The 20,231-nt window shown below is 37.8% G+C and overlaps 1 protein-coding gene across 1 annotated transcript in view; it reads left to right on the top strand.

The window, feature by feature from the left end:
• The window catches only part of LOC107584044 (dedicator of cytokinesis protein 4-like), a 78,849-nt gene extending 66,475 nt beyond the window's left edge, over positions 1 to 12,374 (top strand). Inside the window, exons 43-48 of the mRNA XM_016270447.1 lie at positions 135 to 216; positions 312 to 387; positions 3,338 to 3,384; positions 4,495 to 4,590; positions 6,079 to 6,140; positions 11,811 to 12,374. Coding sequence (XP_016125933.1) covers positions 135 to 216; positions 312 to 387; positions 3,338 to 3,384; positions 4,495 to 4,590; positions 6,079 to 6,140; positions 11,811 to 12,233 — 786 coding nt within the window. The 3' untranslated portion in view covers positions 12,234 to 12,374. The remainder of the gene's footprint in view (positions 1 to 134; positions 217 to 311; positions 388 to 3,337; positions 3,385 to 4,494; positions 4,591 to 6,078; positions 6,141 to 11,810) is intronic.
• Positions 12,375 to 20,231: the final 7,857 nt, after the last annotated feature.

Raw genomic sequence — 20,231 nt, 5'->3', positions numbered from 1 at the left:
GACAGATCATTTAGCTTTTTTCTTTTATCCCAGACTGAATGATTATTGTATAACCTGTCCATATTATAGACTGACAACAAAGAAGTCTGTGGACTCTTTCCTATGTTTCTCACGTTTTTTTCTTCTCTTTCCAGCCAAGTCCGTCTACCTCAAGTCTCAGTTCCAATCACTCTGCCTCTCCCAACGTGACCAGCTCGGCTCCGTCTAGTGCCAGAGGTGAGAAGAGTCTGTCTGCTCTCAGAGCAGCCATTCCAAACCTTTGCTCCTTTGCAGTATGTCTATATCAAGCTTTTATTTCGGTGTTCACACAGCAGAGCTACTGAGGTTTGATGCCGGCACAGCAACACAAGAACGCATGTTAAATTTTACAGCGACCAAGCATTCTTGGTGATATTTTTATACTTCATTTTAAGTATTTTTTTACCTAAAGGTCAGAGAGAGGTTAGTAAACCTAAATTATAACTTGTTGATGCAAAACTGAAGTTACGGAAACTGTTTTACAACAAAAATTAATAATTCTTATTTGTGACTTGTTCTTATTTGTGATTCTTATAATGCAAAGTCATAGTTGCCCTTTTATTCCAGTAACTGTGACTTTTTTCCTGTTAGTTTTAACTTTATTTTTGGTATTTGAGTCTTAAAGGTGAACTATTATGCCCCTTTTTACGAGATGTAAAATAAGTTACCCACTTTGCTGATGTCCCCAGAGTGTGTATGCAAAGTTTAGCTCAATACCCCACAGATAAGTTTTTAAAGCTTGTTAAAGTTGCCACTTTTAGCCCATGTTCACACGTACATGGGTAATTTTATAAACAGTCTTTCCTTCTTCCATTTAAAAGAAAATCTTCGTCCACATGAAAATGCAAACGCATGCTATGAAGCACTGTCAAGAGCATGCCAAACCAACAGGTGGCAATATAATCTCAACCGTAAAGCCATGTTGGCCAATCAGAAGCCTGAAAAATTTTCCAGTAGGCGGAGATAACAGAGCATGCTCCGACGTCACAAGCCAAAATCTCCGGTTTTGCTGTCTACACGATAACACTGCAACCGGAGTTTTTGAAAATCTTCACTCTGGCAGGAGTTTTAAAAAATGTTCTGTTTCAGTAACCGGGTGCAGCATTTGCGTGTGGACAAATGGCCAAACCGCATAGAAAGGCTGCGGTTTTCAAAATAATCACGTTCGTGTGGACATGGCCTTAGGGTATGAGCCAAAATGCTAAATTTTTGTGTTTGTACCTTTAAATGCAAATGAGCTGCTGCTCTGGCCCCCTTTTCAGAAGAGGGCGGAGCTTTAGGAGCTCATGCTCCGGCATACTGACAATAACAAACAATCTCATGCACTAAAATGTCATATGCATATTGTCATATTACTTTCATATGCAATTTTTAACTACCACATTCCTATTTACGATCATTCTGGTAGCACGTGAAGGCAGTATCAGTGAAAACAGACAGAGACAATGGTAGCTTTAGCAATATTAGCCTTACAGAGTGCCAAGAAGCTCTTTCAGAAAGGCAATTTGGAAAACAAAATATGACGCACTTACTTTGTCTGGAGCTGACGTTTGCACACGAAGCGTTGGTGTTGATTCCTTTTTTAAAATAAATATATATCTATATAAGGCTTTAAAGATTTTTTACGGGACATTTCCTTTGAAAATGAAACTTAACCACAGTGTCCTTAGTGGCTCAGATGGAGGGAGTCTATAGGAGACTCCTGTGTTCTCAACACATGACACTTGTAATGCCTCTTTGGCGCTAATTTTTAACTACCACATTCCTATTTACGATGATTCTGGTAGCACGTGAAGGCAGCACCAGTGAAAACAGGCAGAGACAATGGTAGCTTTAGCAACATTAGCCTTACTGAGAGCCAAGAAGCTCTTTCAGAAAGGCAATTTGAAAAAAATATCTATAATATAGCGCTCTCTTTGTCTGGATCTGATGTTCACGCACGAAGCGTTGGTATTGATCCCTCTTTCAGAATCAGACTGTGAAAATCCAGCGTTGAAATGACCCTTGTTTTTGAGGCAGTCCGGTGTAAAATTATTGGCATGACGTTATCGATATTTTTTCAGTAGATTTCCTTTGAAAATGAAACTTAACCACAGTGTCCTTAGTGGCTCAGATGGAGGGAGTCTATAGGAGACTCCTGTGTTCTCAACACATGACACTTGTAATGCCTCTTTGGCGCTAATAGTGTATATCTGCAGCAGCTACAGCAAGAAAACAGTAATGGCGGACTGCTGCTTCTCACTCAGGGCTGTGTTTATTAGGGGTGTAACAGTACACAGACGGTTCGGTACGTACCTCGGTTCGGGGGTCAAGGTTCGATATGATTTTGATACAACAGGAAAAAAAAAACAAATCTACTATGCTAGGTTTCTTTTCATTTATTTTGAACAGACAGTAGTACAAATTGAAAATGTTTCCACCTAGATGTGAAAATACTAAATATTATATAAAATTATAATGTTTATATATATATATATATATATATATATATATATATATATATATATATATATATATAATCTGCAGTACATATATACATATAAGGAATACTTTCTTGACATATTTGATTTAGTTAACAGATAAACAAGGGGGAAAACAGTGCGACACATAACGTATGCTGAGTTTCAGCTCATTTTTGTGACATGCTTAATTTGTTCACAGAAAGGAAACTCAAATGCCAGAAAGCGCCATCCTTTTTGTTTTCTTTATTTTACAAAAGCACAATGTTTTGTTTTCATTGTGAGTGTACACAAATAAAAGCAGACCTTTTACAGTGATGCATTATTAATAAGACAATAAATGACGGAGTGTTTTAAGTTGATTCTGCTGATATAAGTAAACAGTTGAAGTGATCGCACCAGTGCACACACACACAAAACATATCAGTTCCAGCATTGCTAACTTGACTACGCAGTTGGTACTTTATCAAAATAAAATACAGTGAATCAAACATCAGCGCGCCCGCCTCTGTGTCACCGTTGGAACGCGACAGAAATACAAAGCCTATAATTTACATAATAAATAATAGTTTAGCATTGAGATACATCGCAAATATGGAAATATTATGTTAATATATTATTATATAAATTATATTATTAATAAATATTATAATATTTGGATTTGTGCCGAATGAGAGAGGTAGGATACACGAGCACAAAGCTCCATTTCGCAAACAGTTGAGTGTGCAAGCCTTTAAAGTATACTCCTTTGTCAGTGAGAGACGTGTTCAGAATCAACACATGGTCACTGTCTAGTGGGCTACCGTGACTATTCAGTACGAATGCATGTATAGTTACACCCCTAGTGCTTATTCTTATAGGGCAGAGACCGTCACAAATGGGCGGGGATTTCTCCCTACAATGACGTGTACGTAGGGAGAATCTGGAATCGCTTGTTCTGAGAGACTGTTTATGATTTATTGGGAGTATAAAAAAATGAGTGGGTGGATTTTTACCATCATAGGCTGGTTGTTTTCACACACTGCAGCCACACAACTGTGTTCAAACACCTTATATTGTAAGATTTGCATTAACATGGTCATCTTTAAAAATGACCATGTAAAATAGATTTTGTGGAAACTATTAGTGAGGTAAAGTATCTACGCAGAAGACTGAGCAACATCATCAGGTCAAATCTGCTGACTTCACAATTTAATTAACAGTAATTAACAGAATTAAGACTATTTCCCAAATTTAAATTGAACTTTATTTCTCATAATTAAAACTTGATTTTTCATAATTGAATTTTCCTCCCATTTACAATTTGCTGCTGATTCTGGGGAATGCGAATTCTGTTAATTCACAAAGTATAATAATCTCAATTATGAGAAATAAAGTTTTGATTACAAGAAAGTCCTCATTACAAGAAACTTATTAGTTTTAGTAACAGTTATTAGATTTAAGGGGGCAATTACTTTTTTAAGTAGTGCCAGGCAGGTTTGGGCAGCTTTTTTTCCTTAATAAATGAAATCATCATTTAAAAACTGCATTTTCGATTTACTTGCGTTATCTTTGTGTAATATAAAAATTTGTTTGATGATCTGAATCTTTTAAGTGTGACAAATATGCAAAAAAAAAAACGGTAAGGTGGCAAAAACCTTTTCACGACACTGTATATTTAATATATAAACATAACCCGTGGACGAAGCGGAGTCCAGCTCGGGGTCGTCACATGTGGTAGCCGCAAGCCCGCCGGACGCTCCTTCGTCGAATCCACTGGCCTGAGGAGATTTCATCATCTTTATTTAATCTGTTCATCTAAGTTATTTAAATCAACGGTTAACTCGTAGTGGGTACATTGACTGGGGGGGGGGGATGTCTAGAAGGTTTTGAATATTGAATATTTTTGGGATATTTTTTCCATATAAGACATTAAATGGAAAATATATGTTAATGATCCAAAAAAATCACATTTTTCTTTCTTCGTTTGATATATTTCCTATATATGTACCTGAAATGCATGTTTTGTGTGTGAAAGTGGTGAAGCCCGCACCAAGTAGCTGGAGTCTAGACATGCCGCTCTCTGATTTTAATGGAAAGTGTCCCCCTGTCCCTCCTAGACCACCGTACTCAGGTAAAGAAAGAAATCTCCTCCGACCGATCCTTTAGACTCACATAGATGTTTCCCAAGGCTTTTAACTCTCAGATCTTCCACTCTTCCGCTCTAAAGTCTCCTGGTTTCTCGTTCGTCTTAACTTCTTCGTCTCTCTGCATCATGAGGGCTGTTGGTTGGACACATCAGTGAGAATTTGAAGATAATCTCTCCATATATTTAATGAGAAAAGGCACATCATCTAACCAACGGGATCCTTCCCACACACTCTTTTGTTTATAATTGTTCTTGATGAGCTTTCTTGCAGCATTTATGTCTTTAAACTGCATGACGTGTATTTAAACCTCAGTCTGCACGTTGCTGCTTCATTACCTTTCAGATGTTGGTCTGCGTTGTCTTTTCTGCATTGTCTTTCGTTGTATGTATGTGTGTATTTATTTATTTTAATATAAACTATAACTAGTGTTTTTTTTTTTATCATATTTGTATTATTTTTATATTAATTTCAATATGATAAATTACTGTTATTACATTTCATAACTAATTATTATATAGTATATTTATAGCTAGTATATTTACTATATTTCATATTATATATAGTCTACTATAAATATAGCAGTTATAGCAACTATAACTAGTATTATGTAATATTTCGTATTATTTTTATACATTAATATAATACTATTATGATGATGATGAACTACAGTACTAGAACTACTACAGTAACTAGTTTATTTAAAATTTGTATTGTTTTTATATGATTTTATTTGTATATTAATTTGTTTTTATAAACAATAAAACTAATAATAGTAATTATTAGGTATAATACTATATATAATATAAAAACAGTTATTATTAATATAATAGTAATATATATATAATAATGTATATTATATAATATAGATATTATTCGTATTATTATGAAGTGACTTTCAGATCAAACTGAAACATACAGTAACTTATTTGACATTTTTATTTTAGCTTATAAATAAATAATAATTAATACTACCTCTTATTATTATTATTATATAATGTTATTTATAATAATAACAGGAGTTATTATTATCATGATTATTATGAAGTACCTTTTAGGAATATAAATAGTGCAACTTCTTGATCAGTTTATCCCAACAAAAAAAAGGTGAAACTTGTAGCAAAAATGGTCCGTTAAATAGAAAGGGTCAGAGAGTGGATGGGGAAATGGTCATGAAAAACTAAATTATGACTCTTTTTGACACTCCAAAACTTCTCTAACATTACAAGTAGACCTCAGGGAACAAATTGCATTATAAAAAAGTATGATACGACCCTTTTAAGGGTCTATATCTGTGGACTCTAATTGAGCTTCCTAGAAAAGAACTGGTACTGTGCCGAATGGTTAAACTGTTTTGCATTATCCGAGCGACCTTGACAAAGCGTTTCCCTGATTAATAGACAGCCGTGACCGTGTTTACTGTCCCAGGCTTCTGTATCAAGCGAAGAAGATTGACTTTTTGTGTCCTTTAATAGGATCTCCTGCCAAGACTACACGATCACAGTCCCCCGTGATGACATCACGCTCGCCGCAGAAGGTTTGACCTTTTCTTGTTGTCTGGGGTGTTTTGTGAAGTGACCTTTGATGTGTTTACTGGTGTGGATGTTTACTGTAGTGTCTGGGGACTCAATCCAGGCCGTCTAAACTGGGTCAGACTCAAGTCAATCCAACTGGGCCCACGATTAGACAGATCCACGCCAGTCCTGAGCAGTTGGGTTGGCAGCGATCCACTGCAGATCCTCCAGAAATCACTAACCCATCTAAAAGTCCTCAATCTCAATGGTGGCACACATATATTGCTGCAGCAAATATATATGTACTACCGTTCAAAGATATTGGAAATGTATACTTTTATTTAGCAAGGATGCATTAAATTGATCGAAAGTGACAGGAAAATAATTTTACAAAATGCTGTTTTTGTGAACTTTCTCTTAAAAAATTGTAAATAAATTATCACAGTTTCCAGAAAAATATGAAGCTGCGCAACTGTTTTCTGCATTGATGGTAATCATAAATGTTTCTTGAGCAGCTAATCAGCATATTAGAATGATTTCTGAAGGATCATGTGACACTGAAGACTGGAGTAATAATGCTGAAAATTTAGCTTTGCATCGCAAAAAAAATTACATTTTAAAATATATTCAAATAGAAAACAACTATTTTAAATTGTAATACTATTTCACAATATTACTGTTTTTACTGTATTTTTTATCAAATAAATACAGCATTGGTGGTGCAAAAGAGAAATAAAAAAAAATCATACAGACCCCAAACCTTTGAACCTTAGTATATTTCACTCATGTTGTCTCTCTATATCATTTTTGAGTCCAACACTGTGTTTATGTACGATACCAATACAGTGAAGAAAAAATGACACTGAAAACGCAGGTATCTGTATTGAAGAAACCACAGTATTTTTCTTTCAAAGGGCATAACAGTCAAAAATGGTCACAGACCTTAAAAAAGGTTGGAGCTGCTGCTATCGGTGTTGCAGTGTATTCAGGTTTTAAATAAAAGCACATTCTCCTCATTCAGAGTAACAGTCCTTAAAGCAGAACACCGCTGTAATGGCTTCTCAGAAACTCCTACTCAACACCAGCGCATCTCATGTTGGTAATTACAGTTCTTGCCATTTCCCTGAATTCATTCAAATAGAAAACAACTATTTTAAATTGTAATACTATTTCACAATATTACTGTTTTTACTGTATTTTTTATCAAATAAATACAGCATTGGTGGTGCAAAAGAGAAATTAAAAAAAAATCATACAGACCCCAAACCTTTGAACCTTAGTATGTAATATCATTACATTTAGTAATATCATTTTTGAGTCCAACACTGTGTTTATGTACGATACCAATACAGTGAAGAAAAAATGACACTGAAAACGCAGGTATCTGTATTGAAGAAACCACAGTATTTTTCTTTCAAAGGGCATAACAGTCAAAAATGGTCACAGACCTTAAAAAAGGTTGGAGCTGCTGCTATCGGTGTTGCAGTGTATTCAGGTTTTAAATAAAAGCACATTCTCCTCATTCAGAGTAACAGTCCTTAAAGCAGAACACCGCTGTTAATGGCTTCTCAGAAACTCCTACTCAACACCAGCGCATCTCATTTCCCTGAATTCTTGTCTTGTGCCGGTATCTGTATTGAAGAAACCACAGTATTTTTCTTTCAAAGGGCATAACAGTCAAAAATGGTCACAGACCTTAAAAAAGGTTGGAGCTGCTGCTATCGGTGTTGCAGTGTATTCAGGTTTTAAATAAAAGCACATTCTCCTCATTCAGAGTAACAGTCCTTAAAGCAGAACACCGCTGTAATGGCTTCTCAGAAACTCCTACTCAACACCAGCGCATCTCATGTTGGTAATTACAGTTCTTGCCATTTCCCTGAATTCTTGTCTTGTGCCACGTATTGATCCGTCACCTGGTATTCAGAAACACACACCGTATAAAAATCTAGAGTCTATCCCATGTAAGAAAGGAAACTGTTCACATATAAAGTGTAGATGACTGCATAGAAATCAAATCATTCCTCCTCCTGGAAATCAGAAATGCTGAAATCTGTCAAGCTACTAAGAACAAAGCAGAGAGGGAGAGATTCGGATGGAAAGAGATCTCAGCAGGAATGCTGGTGAATTTCCTGAAGGAAGTGCAGTGAGTGTGTCGGAAAGGGAAAGCATAACCTGTGTGACCACCTGTGTACGGTTGTTTGCCTCAGAAATAGTCTCATGCCTGAAGCTATACTGTGACATATCACACACACTCATGACCAAACACACACACACACAAGTACAGATTCTACAGTCAGTCACAGCTGGAAAAACCAACATCGACCAGCGCAAATTTATATTTATAGCTAGTATATTTACTATATTTCATATTATATATAGTCTACTATAAATATAGCAGTTATAGCAACTATAACTAGTATTATGTAATATTTCGTATTATTTTTATACATTAATATAATACTATTATGATGATGATGAACTACAGTACTAGAACTACTACAGTAACTAGTTTATTTAAAATTTGTATTGTTTTTATATGATTTTATTTGTATATTAATTTGTTTTTATAAACAATAAAACTAATAATAGTAATTATTAGGTATAATACTATATATAATATAAAAACAGTTATTATTAATATAATAGTAATATATATATAATAATGTATATTATATAATATAGATATTATTCGTATTATTATGAAGTGACTTTCAGATCAAACTGAAACATACAGTAACTTATTTGACATTTTTATTTTAGCTTATAAATAAATAATAATTAATACTACCTCTTATTATTATTATTATATAATGTTATTTATAATAATAACAGGAGTTATTATTATCATGATTATTATGAAGTACCTTTTAGGAATATAAATAGTGCAACTTCTTGATCAGTTTATCCCAACAAAAAAAAGGTGAAACTTGTAGCAAAAATGGTCCGTTAAATAGAAAGGGTCAGAGAGTGGATGGGGAAATGGTCATGAAAAACTAAATTATGACTCTTTTTGACACTCCAAAACTTCTCTAACATTACAAGTAGACCTCAGGGAACAAATTGCATTATAAAAAAGTATGATACGACCCTTTTAAGGGTCTATATCTGTGGACTCTAATTGAGCTTCCTAGAAAAGAACTGGTACTGTGCCGAATGGTTAAACTGTTTTGCATTATCCGAGCGACCTTGACAAAGCGTTTCCCTGATTAATAGACAGCCGTGACCGTGTTTACTGTCCCAGGCTTCTGTATCAAGCGAAGAAGATTGACTTTTTGTGTCCTTTAATAGGATCTCCTGCCAAGACTACACGATCACAGTCCCCCGTGATGACATCACGCTCGCCGCAGAAGGTTTGACCTTTTCTTGTTGTCTGGGGTGTTTTGTGAAGTGACCTTTGATGTGTTTACTGGTGTGGATGTTTACTGTAGTGTCTGGGGACTCAATCCAGGCCGTCTAAACTGGGTCAGACTCAAGTCAATCCAACTGGGCCCACGATTAGACAGATCCACGCCAGTCCTGAGCAGTTGGGTTGGCAGCGATCCACTGCAGATCCTCCAGAAATCACTAACCCATCTAAAAGTCCTCAATCTCAATGGTGGCACACATATATTGCTGCAGCAAATATATATGTACTACCGTTCAAAGATATTGGAAATGTATACTTTTATTTAGCAAGGATGCATTAAATTGATCGAAAGTGACAGGAAAATAATTTTACAAAATGCTGTTTTTGTGAACTTTCTCTTAAAAAATTGTAAATAAATTATCACAGTTTCCAGAAAAATATGAAGCTGCGCAACTGTTTTCTGCATTGATGGTAATCATAAATGTTTCTTGAGCAGCTAATCAGCATATTAGAATGATTTCTGAAGGATCATGTGACACTGAAGACTGGAGTAATAATGCTGAAAATTTAGCTTTGCATCGCAAAAAAAAATTACATTTTAAAATATATTCAAATAGAAAACAACTATTTTAAATTGTAATACTATTTCACAATATTACTGTTTTTACTGTATTTTTTATCAAATAAATACAGCATTGGTGGTGCAAAAGAGAAATTAAAAAAAAATCATACAGACCCCAAACCTTTGAACCTTAGTATGTAATATCATTACATTTAGTAATATCATTTTTGAGTCCAACACTGTGTTTATGTACGATACCAATACAGTGAAGAAAAAATGACACTGAAAACGCAGGTATCTGTATTGAAGAAACCACAGTATTTTTCTTTCAAAGGGCATAACAGTCAAAAATGGTCACAGACCTTAAAAAAGGTTGGAGCTGCTGCTATCGGTGTTGCAGTGTATTCAGGTTTTAAATAAAAGCACATTCTCCTCATTCAGAGTAACAGTCCTTAAAGCAGAACACCGCTGTAATGGCTTCTCAGAAACTCCTACTCAACACCAGCGCATCTCATTTCCCTGAATTCTTGTCTTGTGCCACGTATTGATCCGTCACCTGGTATTCAGAAACACACACCGTATAAAAATCTAGAGTCTATCCCATGTAAGAAAGGAAACTGTTCACATATAAAGTGTAGATGACTGCATAGAAATCAAATCATTCCTCCTCCTGGAAATCAGAAATGCTGAAATCTGTCAAGCTACTAAGAACAAAGCAGAGAGGGAGAGATTCGGATGGAAAGAGATCTCAGCAGGAATGCTGGTGAATTTCCTGAAGGAAGTGCAGTCAGTGTGTCGGAAAGGGAAAGCATAACCTGTGTGACCACCTGTGTACGGTTGTTTGCCTCAGAAATAGTCTCATGCCTGAAGCTATACTGTGACATATCACACACACGCATGACCAAACACACACACACACAAGTACAGATTCTACAGTCAGTCACAGCTGGAAAAACCAACATCGACCAGCGCAAATTTCCATTCTGGTCCAGGATATTTTACGCTATCCAGTTTGAATTGGATAGTCTGAAATCTTCAAAACAAGATTGCATTTTATGTTTGAAATAGGCAGTCGGATAACAGTGGATTGTCTGAGACTAATGCTAAATATTCAGGTTATGGTGGCTAACTAATAAATGGTCAATATTCAAATTCTACATTATTTTGTCTAAATAAATAAAGCAAAACACTAAAAAGTGAATTTAGGCATCACATCATTATAATGTACAATATGAAAAATGGATGTTGATTCTGAGAATTCCATATTGCTGTGTTTAGTTATTATTAGAAAATAAGCTTGCACAATTAAATATCCAATATAATTCAGTTGAAATATATATATATATATATATATATATAATTTTTTATTTATTTTTTACATTTAAACCCTGTTATTGAGATACACCATTCACAACTGTGTATTTTGTTTGTAGTTGCTGCACAAAGCTGAATTATCCTAGCGGAAATGTGTTTGAAGTTCTCTCAAGAGTGCAATCAGACTAAATACGCTTTATTCAGTGAAATTAAGTCCTAGAAACAGCTGCAGTCTTAGTTGCGGATTTAATTGCCTAGAAATTATTTTCATAATGAAAAGAGAGAGTATTGCCTTGAAATAATGGAGCCAAAATTGCAGAATATTGTGCTTTGGTCTTCAGATTAGCTCTGTGAGGCGGGACGTTGCTTCTGTTGCAGCTGATGCTTTCTTTATTAAGGGTTTCTGCTAGCAGAATGAGATAACTTATCTTTTGCTAACTACATTTGTTTTCTCTCATCTTGTATTCGCAGACCTCTGTGCCTCCGTTCACCCCCTCACCCACAGAGTGCCAGTCGACAGGGTTGGTGTCGAATTCTCCGGTGCTTTCCGGAAGCTACAGCAGTGGCATCTCGTCTCTCAGTCGCTGCAGCGTCTCTGAGGCCTCCGGAACTGAGAACACGCCCACTGACCACGCTCTCCCAAACTCCGCCTCCAGTGGATCAGATGAGCTCATTCGACGGGAGAACAAAACCCCGCCTCCCTACAGCATACACGATCGGAACAACCCCCGCAGACAGGTCCCACTTCCACCGAGCCTGTCGATTCCTCCAAGCATCGACGCGCCACCTATTCCTCCCAAACCGCACCAGATTCGAAGGCAAGACACTGAGCCGCGCCGACCAGACCAGTTTCCCAGACCCCGACCCATTCCCAGGAAAGTCTCACAGCTCTAACGCTGCGCCCTTCACTCCATCCCCACCATTTGCACTTTTACACTTAACCTCTCTGGGTTTACGAATACAAACTCCCGATTTAGATTAAAGTGGTCATATGATGTTGCTAAAAAGAACATTATTTTGTGTATTTGGTGTAATGAAATGTGTTTATGCGGTTTAAGGTTCAAAAAACACATTATTTTCCACATAATGTACATTATTGTTTCTCCTCTATGCCCTGCCTTTTTGAAACGCGTGGATTTTTACAAAGCTCATCGTTCTGAAAAGCGAGGTATATGCTGATTGGCCAGCTATCCAGTGCGTCATGATTGGCTGAATACCTCAAGCGTGTGACGGAAATATTACGCCCCTTACCATACTGTGATGCCCTGTGTCCCGGCGCGACGAGACAAAACCAATAAAACCCATTACAAACGAGGCATTTGTTGCATCTAGTGGGGACATATGCTGATAATAATGACTTATACTGTGTTTTTATGTAAACGCAGCTAATATATGTATATATAAATTGTGTGTATTTTACAGATTAAGCTCCATGACAGCCAATTGGACCTCTAATAAGGATCATAACGGCGGAAAAGTAGGAAGCTCATTGTTATTCCTCCAGGTGCAGTGAGCCGGTTGAATTATTCATGGGTTTGTCTCTGTTCAGTAAGACCTGTATTTGCACACATAATGCAATCTTGCTGTGGTGGGACGTTTGAAGACTCTCCCGCTGTCATGGTAAGTTTGTTCTTAGTTTGAGATGCGAGGAACCAAGGATTTTCCCAAGGAAATGCAGAGTTTACTTGAAAGGTTAAACGGTAATTGTAATTGGGAAGTATTCCGGACCAGGGATATCTGAGCGTTTATGACGGGCTCAAGCGAGCGTGAATATTCCTAGCCTTTGCCGTGCCTCCATCCTTTTATGTTTCCTTCAAGACTTCAGCGAACTGTTCCACCAAAGTGTAGCTCATTTAGATGCTAAACACCCAGAGAATTGTAAATTTATGGGCACGGTCAAAAGCTCGGGAAGGAGAAATGCAGGTCTTAATGTTGCCTTACTTTGGTTGAGCTCTTCATAGCACAAGCTCAAGGTGTTTTTCTGCTTCAGCAAACTCTAAAGAACACAGAGCTTCCATCTGGGACCGAGGTTCATCGGCAGAGCCTGAGATTTCAAACAGCTAATGGATAATAGATTTCCTGTTTCATCCTTCTGATTTCCTGTATCACTGCTCTTATGCTTTCGGCTGATTGGGATTTGCCCATCGGCTTTACCCACCTTCTGTCTCTCCAATGGTTTGTTGTTTTCTGTGTTATGACCTTGTAGAGGACTCTTGCAGATATCGTATGGGGATTTCCATAGAACATCAAACGAAGGATTGATGTAGGCAGCTGTATTTCACACACCTTTCCCAATGTGAGAGCGTTTGATTTGAACTGTCGTTTGAACTCTGAAGCTTCGACTGCTGTCCACGCCAGAGTCGATAGGCGATGTTGGACAAATCAGTGGTCTAAAATTATTAAAAAGCATGGTGAACTGGATGCTAAATAACACAAAATGAAGTTTAACGCATCCTATATTAAGATGAATAAAAGTTCCGCTTAATCTTTTGAACGTCTTAACATGATATTTTTGGTACTCTTTTCCAAAACCTAGTGTTTGGACAATCTAGACAACATCTGAAGGCCTCAAAGACCTTGTTTTGTGTGTTTGCGGAACGATGCATGTTAAAAGCACACGTCCAGTTTTGTGTGAGTGAAGGAAATCCGCTTGGGAGTGGAGAGATTCGTCCTCGCGCACATGGATCGCGTAACATTATTTGCGCCATTGTCATTAAGATCACACTATAGAAACCGCCTACAATTTTAAATTTACTAAAAACAAGCCTATGGCAAGACATCTGGTAGGGGGGGCACCTGGGGTGGCCAGCCAAATTTCAGGGGGGGCCGGTGCCACCCCTGGCCACCACGTGAACACGCCTCTGGGGTGGAGATGGGTGGGTTTAGGTATATGTAAGGTGGGAGGAGTTGGATCTGGATCCACGCCCCCTGGATCTTGTGTTCTGCAGTGAGGACCATCTCATAAAAAACCGCTGGATGGAAACGCCAAGATGCGCATAAATTCTAAAAATGTGCATTAAAAAAAATGTATGCACACATTTGAGTAGGATAAACTTTTTATCCGATAAGAAAAAATGCGCATAAACTACGATGGAAACACATTTACTGAATAAATTCCTTTAAGCGCATTGAAAAAGTCATGCGACTTTGCGCTATGAGACGGGATAACCTGACTAGCAGCGGACCGATCTCGTTCAGAGCATCTATATGTTATGTTCATTCTGAAATGCCTGAGAAAAGTCTGTCGTCAAAGTATTTCTGTATAATTGTTATACGACTGCGTTCCCAAACAGCAGCATCCACCTCCGAAAGCATTGACAGCATTTATTGTGTTTCGTCTGCTCGCTCTGAGGTGCAAGTAGCTAATTTATATCATATATGGAAATTATAATATTCAGTGGCTTCTCTTAAATTCTTAGTGATATTTAGTGCCACAGTTTACCAGGAAGTGACGATTTTGTTGTCTTTGACTCGTTGGATGGAAACGGTGCTTTATTCGCATAGCCTATGTTTTATGCGATATTCCAGTTTTGCGCATAAGTTTAATTCGAATCTTTGGATGGAAACATAGCTAGTGACTTCATTGCTCTGCAGGCATTACCGCAGTTTGTGAAAACCTCGGGGAGCCAGCTACACCACTCCTATTGATTTTTCTGCTCATGTTGGCCCATGTTTTGTGGTCAGCAACATGGCACGTCAGCGTCCCTTTTCCCCGCTAATGCAAACATGAAATGGAAATGTCTTCCAGCTTGAAGGTCGGAGTGTGTTTGTTGCTGCTGACAGAGACAGTAGCTGCGTTTCCATCTATGCGCATTTTGGAATATCGTAGAAAAAACAGAAGCCCCTCACTGCAGAACACAAGATCCAGGGGGCGTGGTTGGATTCACATCTAGGGTGTGGAGATTGGTAGGTTTAGGGGTGGAGCAGGGGCGTGTCTAGAGCATTTTAAATGGGGGAGCCAGTTGGGGGCACTGACTCAAATGAGGGGGGGGGGGTTGTGTTTGCGGAACGATGCATGTTAAAAGCACACGTCCAGTTTTGTGTGAGTGAAGGAAATCCGCTTGGGAGTGGAGAGATTCGTCCTCGCGCACATGGATCGCGTAACATTATTTGCGCCATTGTCATTAAGATCACACTATAGAAACCGCCTACAATTTTAAATTTACTAAAAACAAGCCTATGGCAAGACATCTGGTAGGGGGGGCACCTGGGGTGGCCAGCCAAATTTCAGGGGGGGCCGGTGCCACCCCTGGCCACCACGTGAACACGCCTCTGGGGTGGAGATGGGTGGGTTTAGGTATATGTAAGGTGGGAGGAGTTGGATCTGGATCCACGCCCCCTGGATCTTGTGTTCTGCAGTGAGGACCATCTCATAAAAAACCGCTGGATGGAAACGCCAAGATGCGCATAAATTCTAAAAATGTGCATTAAAAAAAATGTATGCACACATTTGAGTAGGATAAACTTTTTATCCGATAAGAAAAAATGCGCATAAACTACGATGGAAACACATTTACTGAATAAATTCCTTTAAGCGCATTGAAAAAGTCATGCGACTTTGCGCTATGAGACGGGATAACCTGACTAGCAGCGGACCGATCTCGTTCAGAGCATCTATATGTTATGTTCATTCTGAAATGCCTGAGAAAAGTCTGTCGTCAAAGTATTTCTGTATAATTGTTATACGACTGCGTTCCCAAACAGCAGCATCCACCTCCGAAAGCATTGACAGCATTTATTGTGTTTCGTCTGCTCGCTCTGAGGTGCAAGTAGCTAATTTATATCATATATGGAAATTATAATATTCAGTGGCTTCTCTTAAATTCTTAGTGATATTTAGTGCCACAGTTTACCAGGAAGTGACGATTTTGTTGTCTTTGACTCGTTGGATGGAAACGGTGCTTTATTCGCATAGCCTATGTTTTATGCGATATTCCAGTTTTGCGCATAAGTTTAATTCGAATCTTTGGATGGAAACATAGCTAGTGACTTCATTGCTCTGCAGGCATTACCGCGGTTTGTGAACACCTCGGGGAGCCAGCTACACCACTCCTATTGATTTTTCTGCTCATGTTGGCCCATGTTTTGTGGTCAGCATCATGGCACGTCAGCGTCCCTTTTCCCCCTTTTTCATCCTCGTGAGCTTTTTATCCTTGTAAATTCCAGCCAGCAGTTGTGACTGCGGCTCTACCTGGGCCTCATTGTTCTTTTCTTGAATTCTCTCGCTAATTAGAGGATAGTCTCGTCTGTATTGAGTCAATACTGCCTCTGTTTTCCCCGCACTTGAATAGGCCTACAGAAGGTGTGGAAGCACTGAAGCTGACTTATAATAACACAGGCAGGCGGCGAGGAACCGTGAGCCCATCTGTGGAAGATTCCTCTTCTTAATTAAGCACATATCAGCCTAAATCAATCCGTTCTGCTCTTCCTCTAACCCTCTTTCGCTCCCCCGATGTGACCGTAAGATCGATCCCGTATTCACACGAGGCGACTCCATCCGTCCTCCCTGTCGTTTGTCTGACTGCCGAGGACAATGCCGCCTTGTAACTTAATGTCATTTGTGTTGATATCAATTTGCCAGTGGCAGCCCTCCTAGGGCACGAGAGCAAATGAGACAATCTCGCTGTGAACAGCTTTCATTAGTGTGCACAACTCTAGAGCAAATCCTTAAAAATGCCTTTTTATTTTAAACTTGATGTTTCTCAGTAAATTACCCAAATAGCAGGCACACTGTGAATTAATGAGAACGCAGCAATTTTTGTTTCGCCTCTCCGCTATGATTACAATAGGAGTGGTTTTTTTTTTTTTTTTTTTTTTTTTTTTGTGACGTCTTCTTGTTTTAGAGCAGTGAATAAATCAATAGCGGTTTTTCCTTTTTTTGTTATGTCGAGTATAAATTCAGCCCCTTAGGACATATTTTTATTATTAATGTAAGTCAGTCAGATCTCAGAGGAGCCTATAGAGAGCAACAGTCGGGTCCCGGAGGTAACCATGCCATCCATTTTCTCTACAGGAAAACTGATTTTTAATAACTTACAAACCTTTAAAGACAGACCTGCTGCGAGCTCTGAGATTAAGATTGTTAATCGATTGTGTATGCTTTTGTTGAACGCATCTGTTCACATGAATTCATGTTTAATCATGTTAAATAGTGGAATTTGTGGTTAAAAGCTACATTACCTATGATGCTGCATAGACAATTCCACCAATCAGAGAGTGGCAGTGAGCAAAGTGCACCAAATTAGATATTTAGCTCCGCCCACTTCTATGTACCTAATCATGTCCGTCTCCCCATACTCAAATCACTTAAATTTATAAATGCATATTTTGCAATAAACTTAAAATTGATTGTTTCTGTCGACAACTTTAAATCGATACGTTTTTTTCTATCGTTTTTATGTCTTTCACAATGGTTCATGGGGCATTTGATCGGATAAAATATATTTCTAATAATATATATATATTTATAATAAATGTTTGTAATTTTGTGATTCACCTCGTAGGGTGGTTGCTTTGGTTTATAGCTTTTAATGTTTTAACAAAGACTTGTATAAATCCTTATGGGAAAAAATTTATTGAAAAATTACTTCCAGAAAGAACGCCATTGATTGAAAAAAATTTTGTGCACTAATGCACTCTATAAGAAATAATAGCTCTCTAATATCTTAATAGTTCATCCTAGAAAGCACTGAAATTTAAATGGAGAGAAAATGAACACATTTGCTTAAAGTGAGTATTTATTTTGGCTTCGCAATTCTGCATTTTTACTGAATAGCAAAGCTAATTGAATACGAGCAGTTAGCTAGTAGTTCATAACCAAAGGTCTTGTTAATGGCAGCCTAGTAATAATGAATATCTACTTACAAGTTTTGTGTTCTGGGTCACTCACCCTCTCCATCTGTTTTCATATGGGGAAGAAGCTTCCTCACGTCCTCCATCACAGAGCCCTGCCAGGCACCAGCTGCCGAGACTCTTTCCCGCTGACCACCACCAACTGTGCTCTTTATATATTTACTCCACGCTGCGTTAAAATGGATCATTTTTACTAGGAACTTATGCAGCGCTTCTTGCTAGTAGTGGTAGTGATGTTAGTTCATCTAAGTCACTTTGATTCTTCCATTTCACCAAAAAGATTCCCTCATTCAGAAACCATTTCTGGGGTTTGCATCAGTAGGCATGTGGCGCCCACTCAGAAAGTATTTTTTTACATTTCACAATGTTTAATTTTGGCTGCAGTTAGGTTATATTGCAGTGTAGCAATTAAAAATGTTATAGAAGCTAAAACTTTAATTAAAGAAAAATTATTGTTCAGCGTTATTCCTCTTAAAACATAAACAGCTTATGTTAATAGCCTACTGTACGTAACACGTTAATAATACGTTAATACGGCAATAGCCTACTAGCCTTAAATCAAACTGCAACATTTTATTTAGTTTTAATATAACGTAATAGCCTATGTGTATCTGAATAAGACTTTTGAAAAATAAAATGGATATTACTATTTGTGTAACATATTAAATTAGGCTATAATAATTGCAATATCTATGGGTTAATTTACGACAACTGCCAAAAAACAGCGATTACTTACATTGTCAATGGACGAAAACGTTTGCAGGAGTTCGCGCAAAAACAACAAAATCATAGTGTTCTAACACGCCCCCACATATCTACCTCACTATGTGGAAATATTTACATAATGCGGCCCAAATGTGCACGCAAAGAAAGACGGCGTGGTTTCAGTGACAGCAGTTAGTGTTGAAGCAGCATGTCAGGGAGACGCTGTGTGTTTCTAGGCGAAAGCAAAAGCACTTTATTTGGCCTTCCGAAAGCAGATGCATTTAGGAATCTTTAAGATGACTTACAACAGAACAGCAATGCATTTTATGGACGACCGTTTCGTGAACCTAGGAGAGGAAGTAATTCTGACTTTGCTATGACAATCTGGTGCTTCTGAATCAGCTACTGTTTTGTTATTAGTTTAAGTATTTGCTATTGACTGTCCAAATGCGGAGTTTTGCGCATCGTGTGTGTGTGTGTGTGTGTGTGTGTGTGTGTGTGTGTTGCGTGCGTGCGCGAGTGAGACACATCACAGTGGAGTCAGTTGTCTTAACCGTGGCTTGTGTACTGCAAACACATTCATCACTGTGTCTGTCACGCGACTCTGTTCCCCTTTCGGGCTCTGTCTCTACATTTATTTTGAAAGATGAAGCTCGCGATTATGGTAAGGGGCGTTACATTTCCGACGAGTGCTTGCGGTGTTTGGCCAATCACAATGCACTGGGTCAGCTGGCCAATCAGACAAGTCTGCGCTTGTCGGAAGGAGGGACTTTGTAGAAAACGAAGCGTTTGAGAGAGGCGGGGCATAGAGGACCTACAATAATGTACAGTATTTGAAAAAGAATGTGTTTTTTGAACATTAAAGCGTGTCAACATATTCTGTTACACCAAATGCACAAAATAATGATCTTTAAAAAAAGCATCATATGACCCCTTTAATGATGTCCAGCAAAAAAAAAAACGGTCATAACGATTTATTTTGTAATTAATTTTGTTTTTCAGTTTGTACACAATGTTCCTAAAACTTCATAAGGTGTGCTAACAACAACATACAGTAACATGTATTTTAAAGTCAAAGAATCCGCATTTTCATAAGGCATATTGCAGAAATGCAAAATGTTATGTTAACTATGTATGTTGAAATCTGTTATCACAAGCTTTTCACAGAAAAACTAAATTTTTACTGTATAATTGTGCTAGGCAGTGAGGGCTTTTTTGGTCAATAATGAGTATTTCACTGACTCTCTCAACAGATCCATTAGAATATAGGGTCATTCAATCAAGCTTTCTTTGAAAAAACGTTTTCCTCTATTACATTTTATGTTTTCAGACAAA

The sequence above is a fragment of the Sinocyclocheilus grahami genome, unplaced genomic scaffold (assembly GCF_001515645.1).
Source record: "Sinocyclocheilus grahami isolate Dianchi unplaced genomic scaffold, SAMN03320097.WGS_v1.1 scaffold56.1, whole genome shotgun sequence".
NCBI classification, from domain to species: Eukaryota; Metazoa; Chordata; class Actinopteri; order Cypriniformes; family Cyprinidae; genus Sinocyclocheilus; species Sinocyclocheilus grahami.
This window is presented reverse-complemented; position numbering and strand designations above follow the sequence as displayed.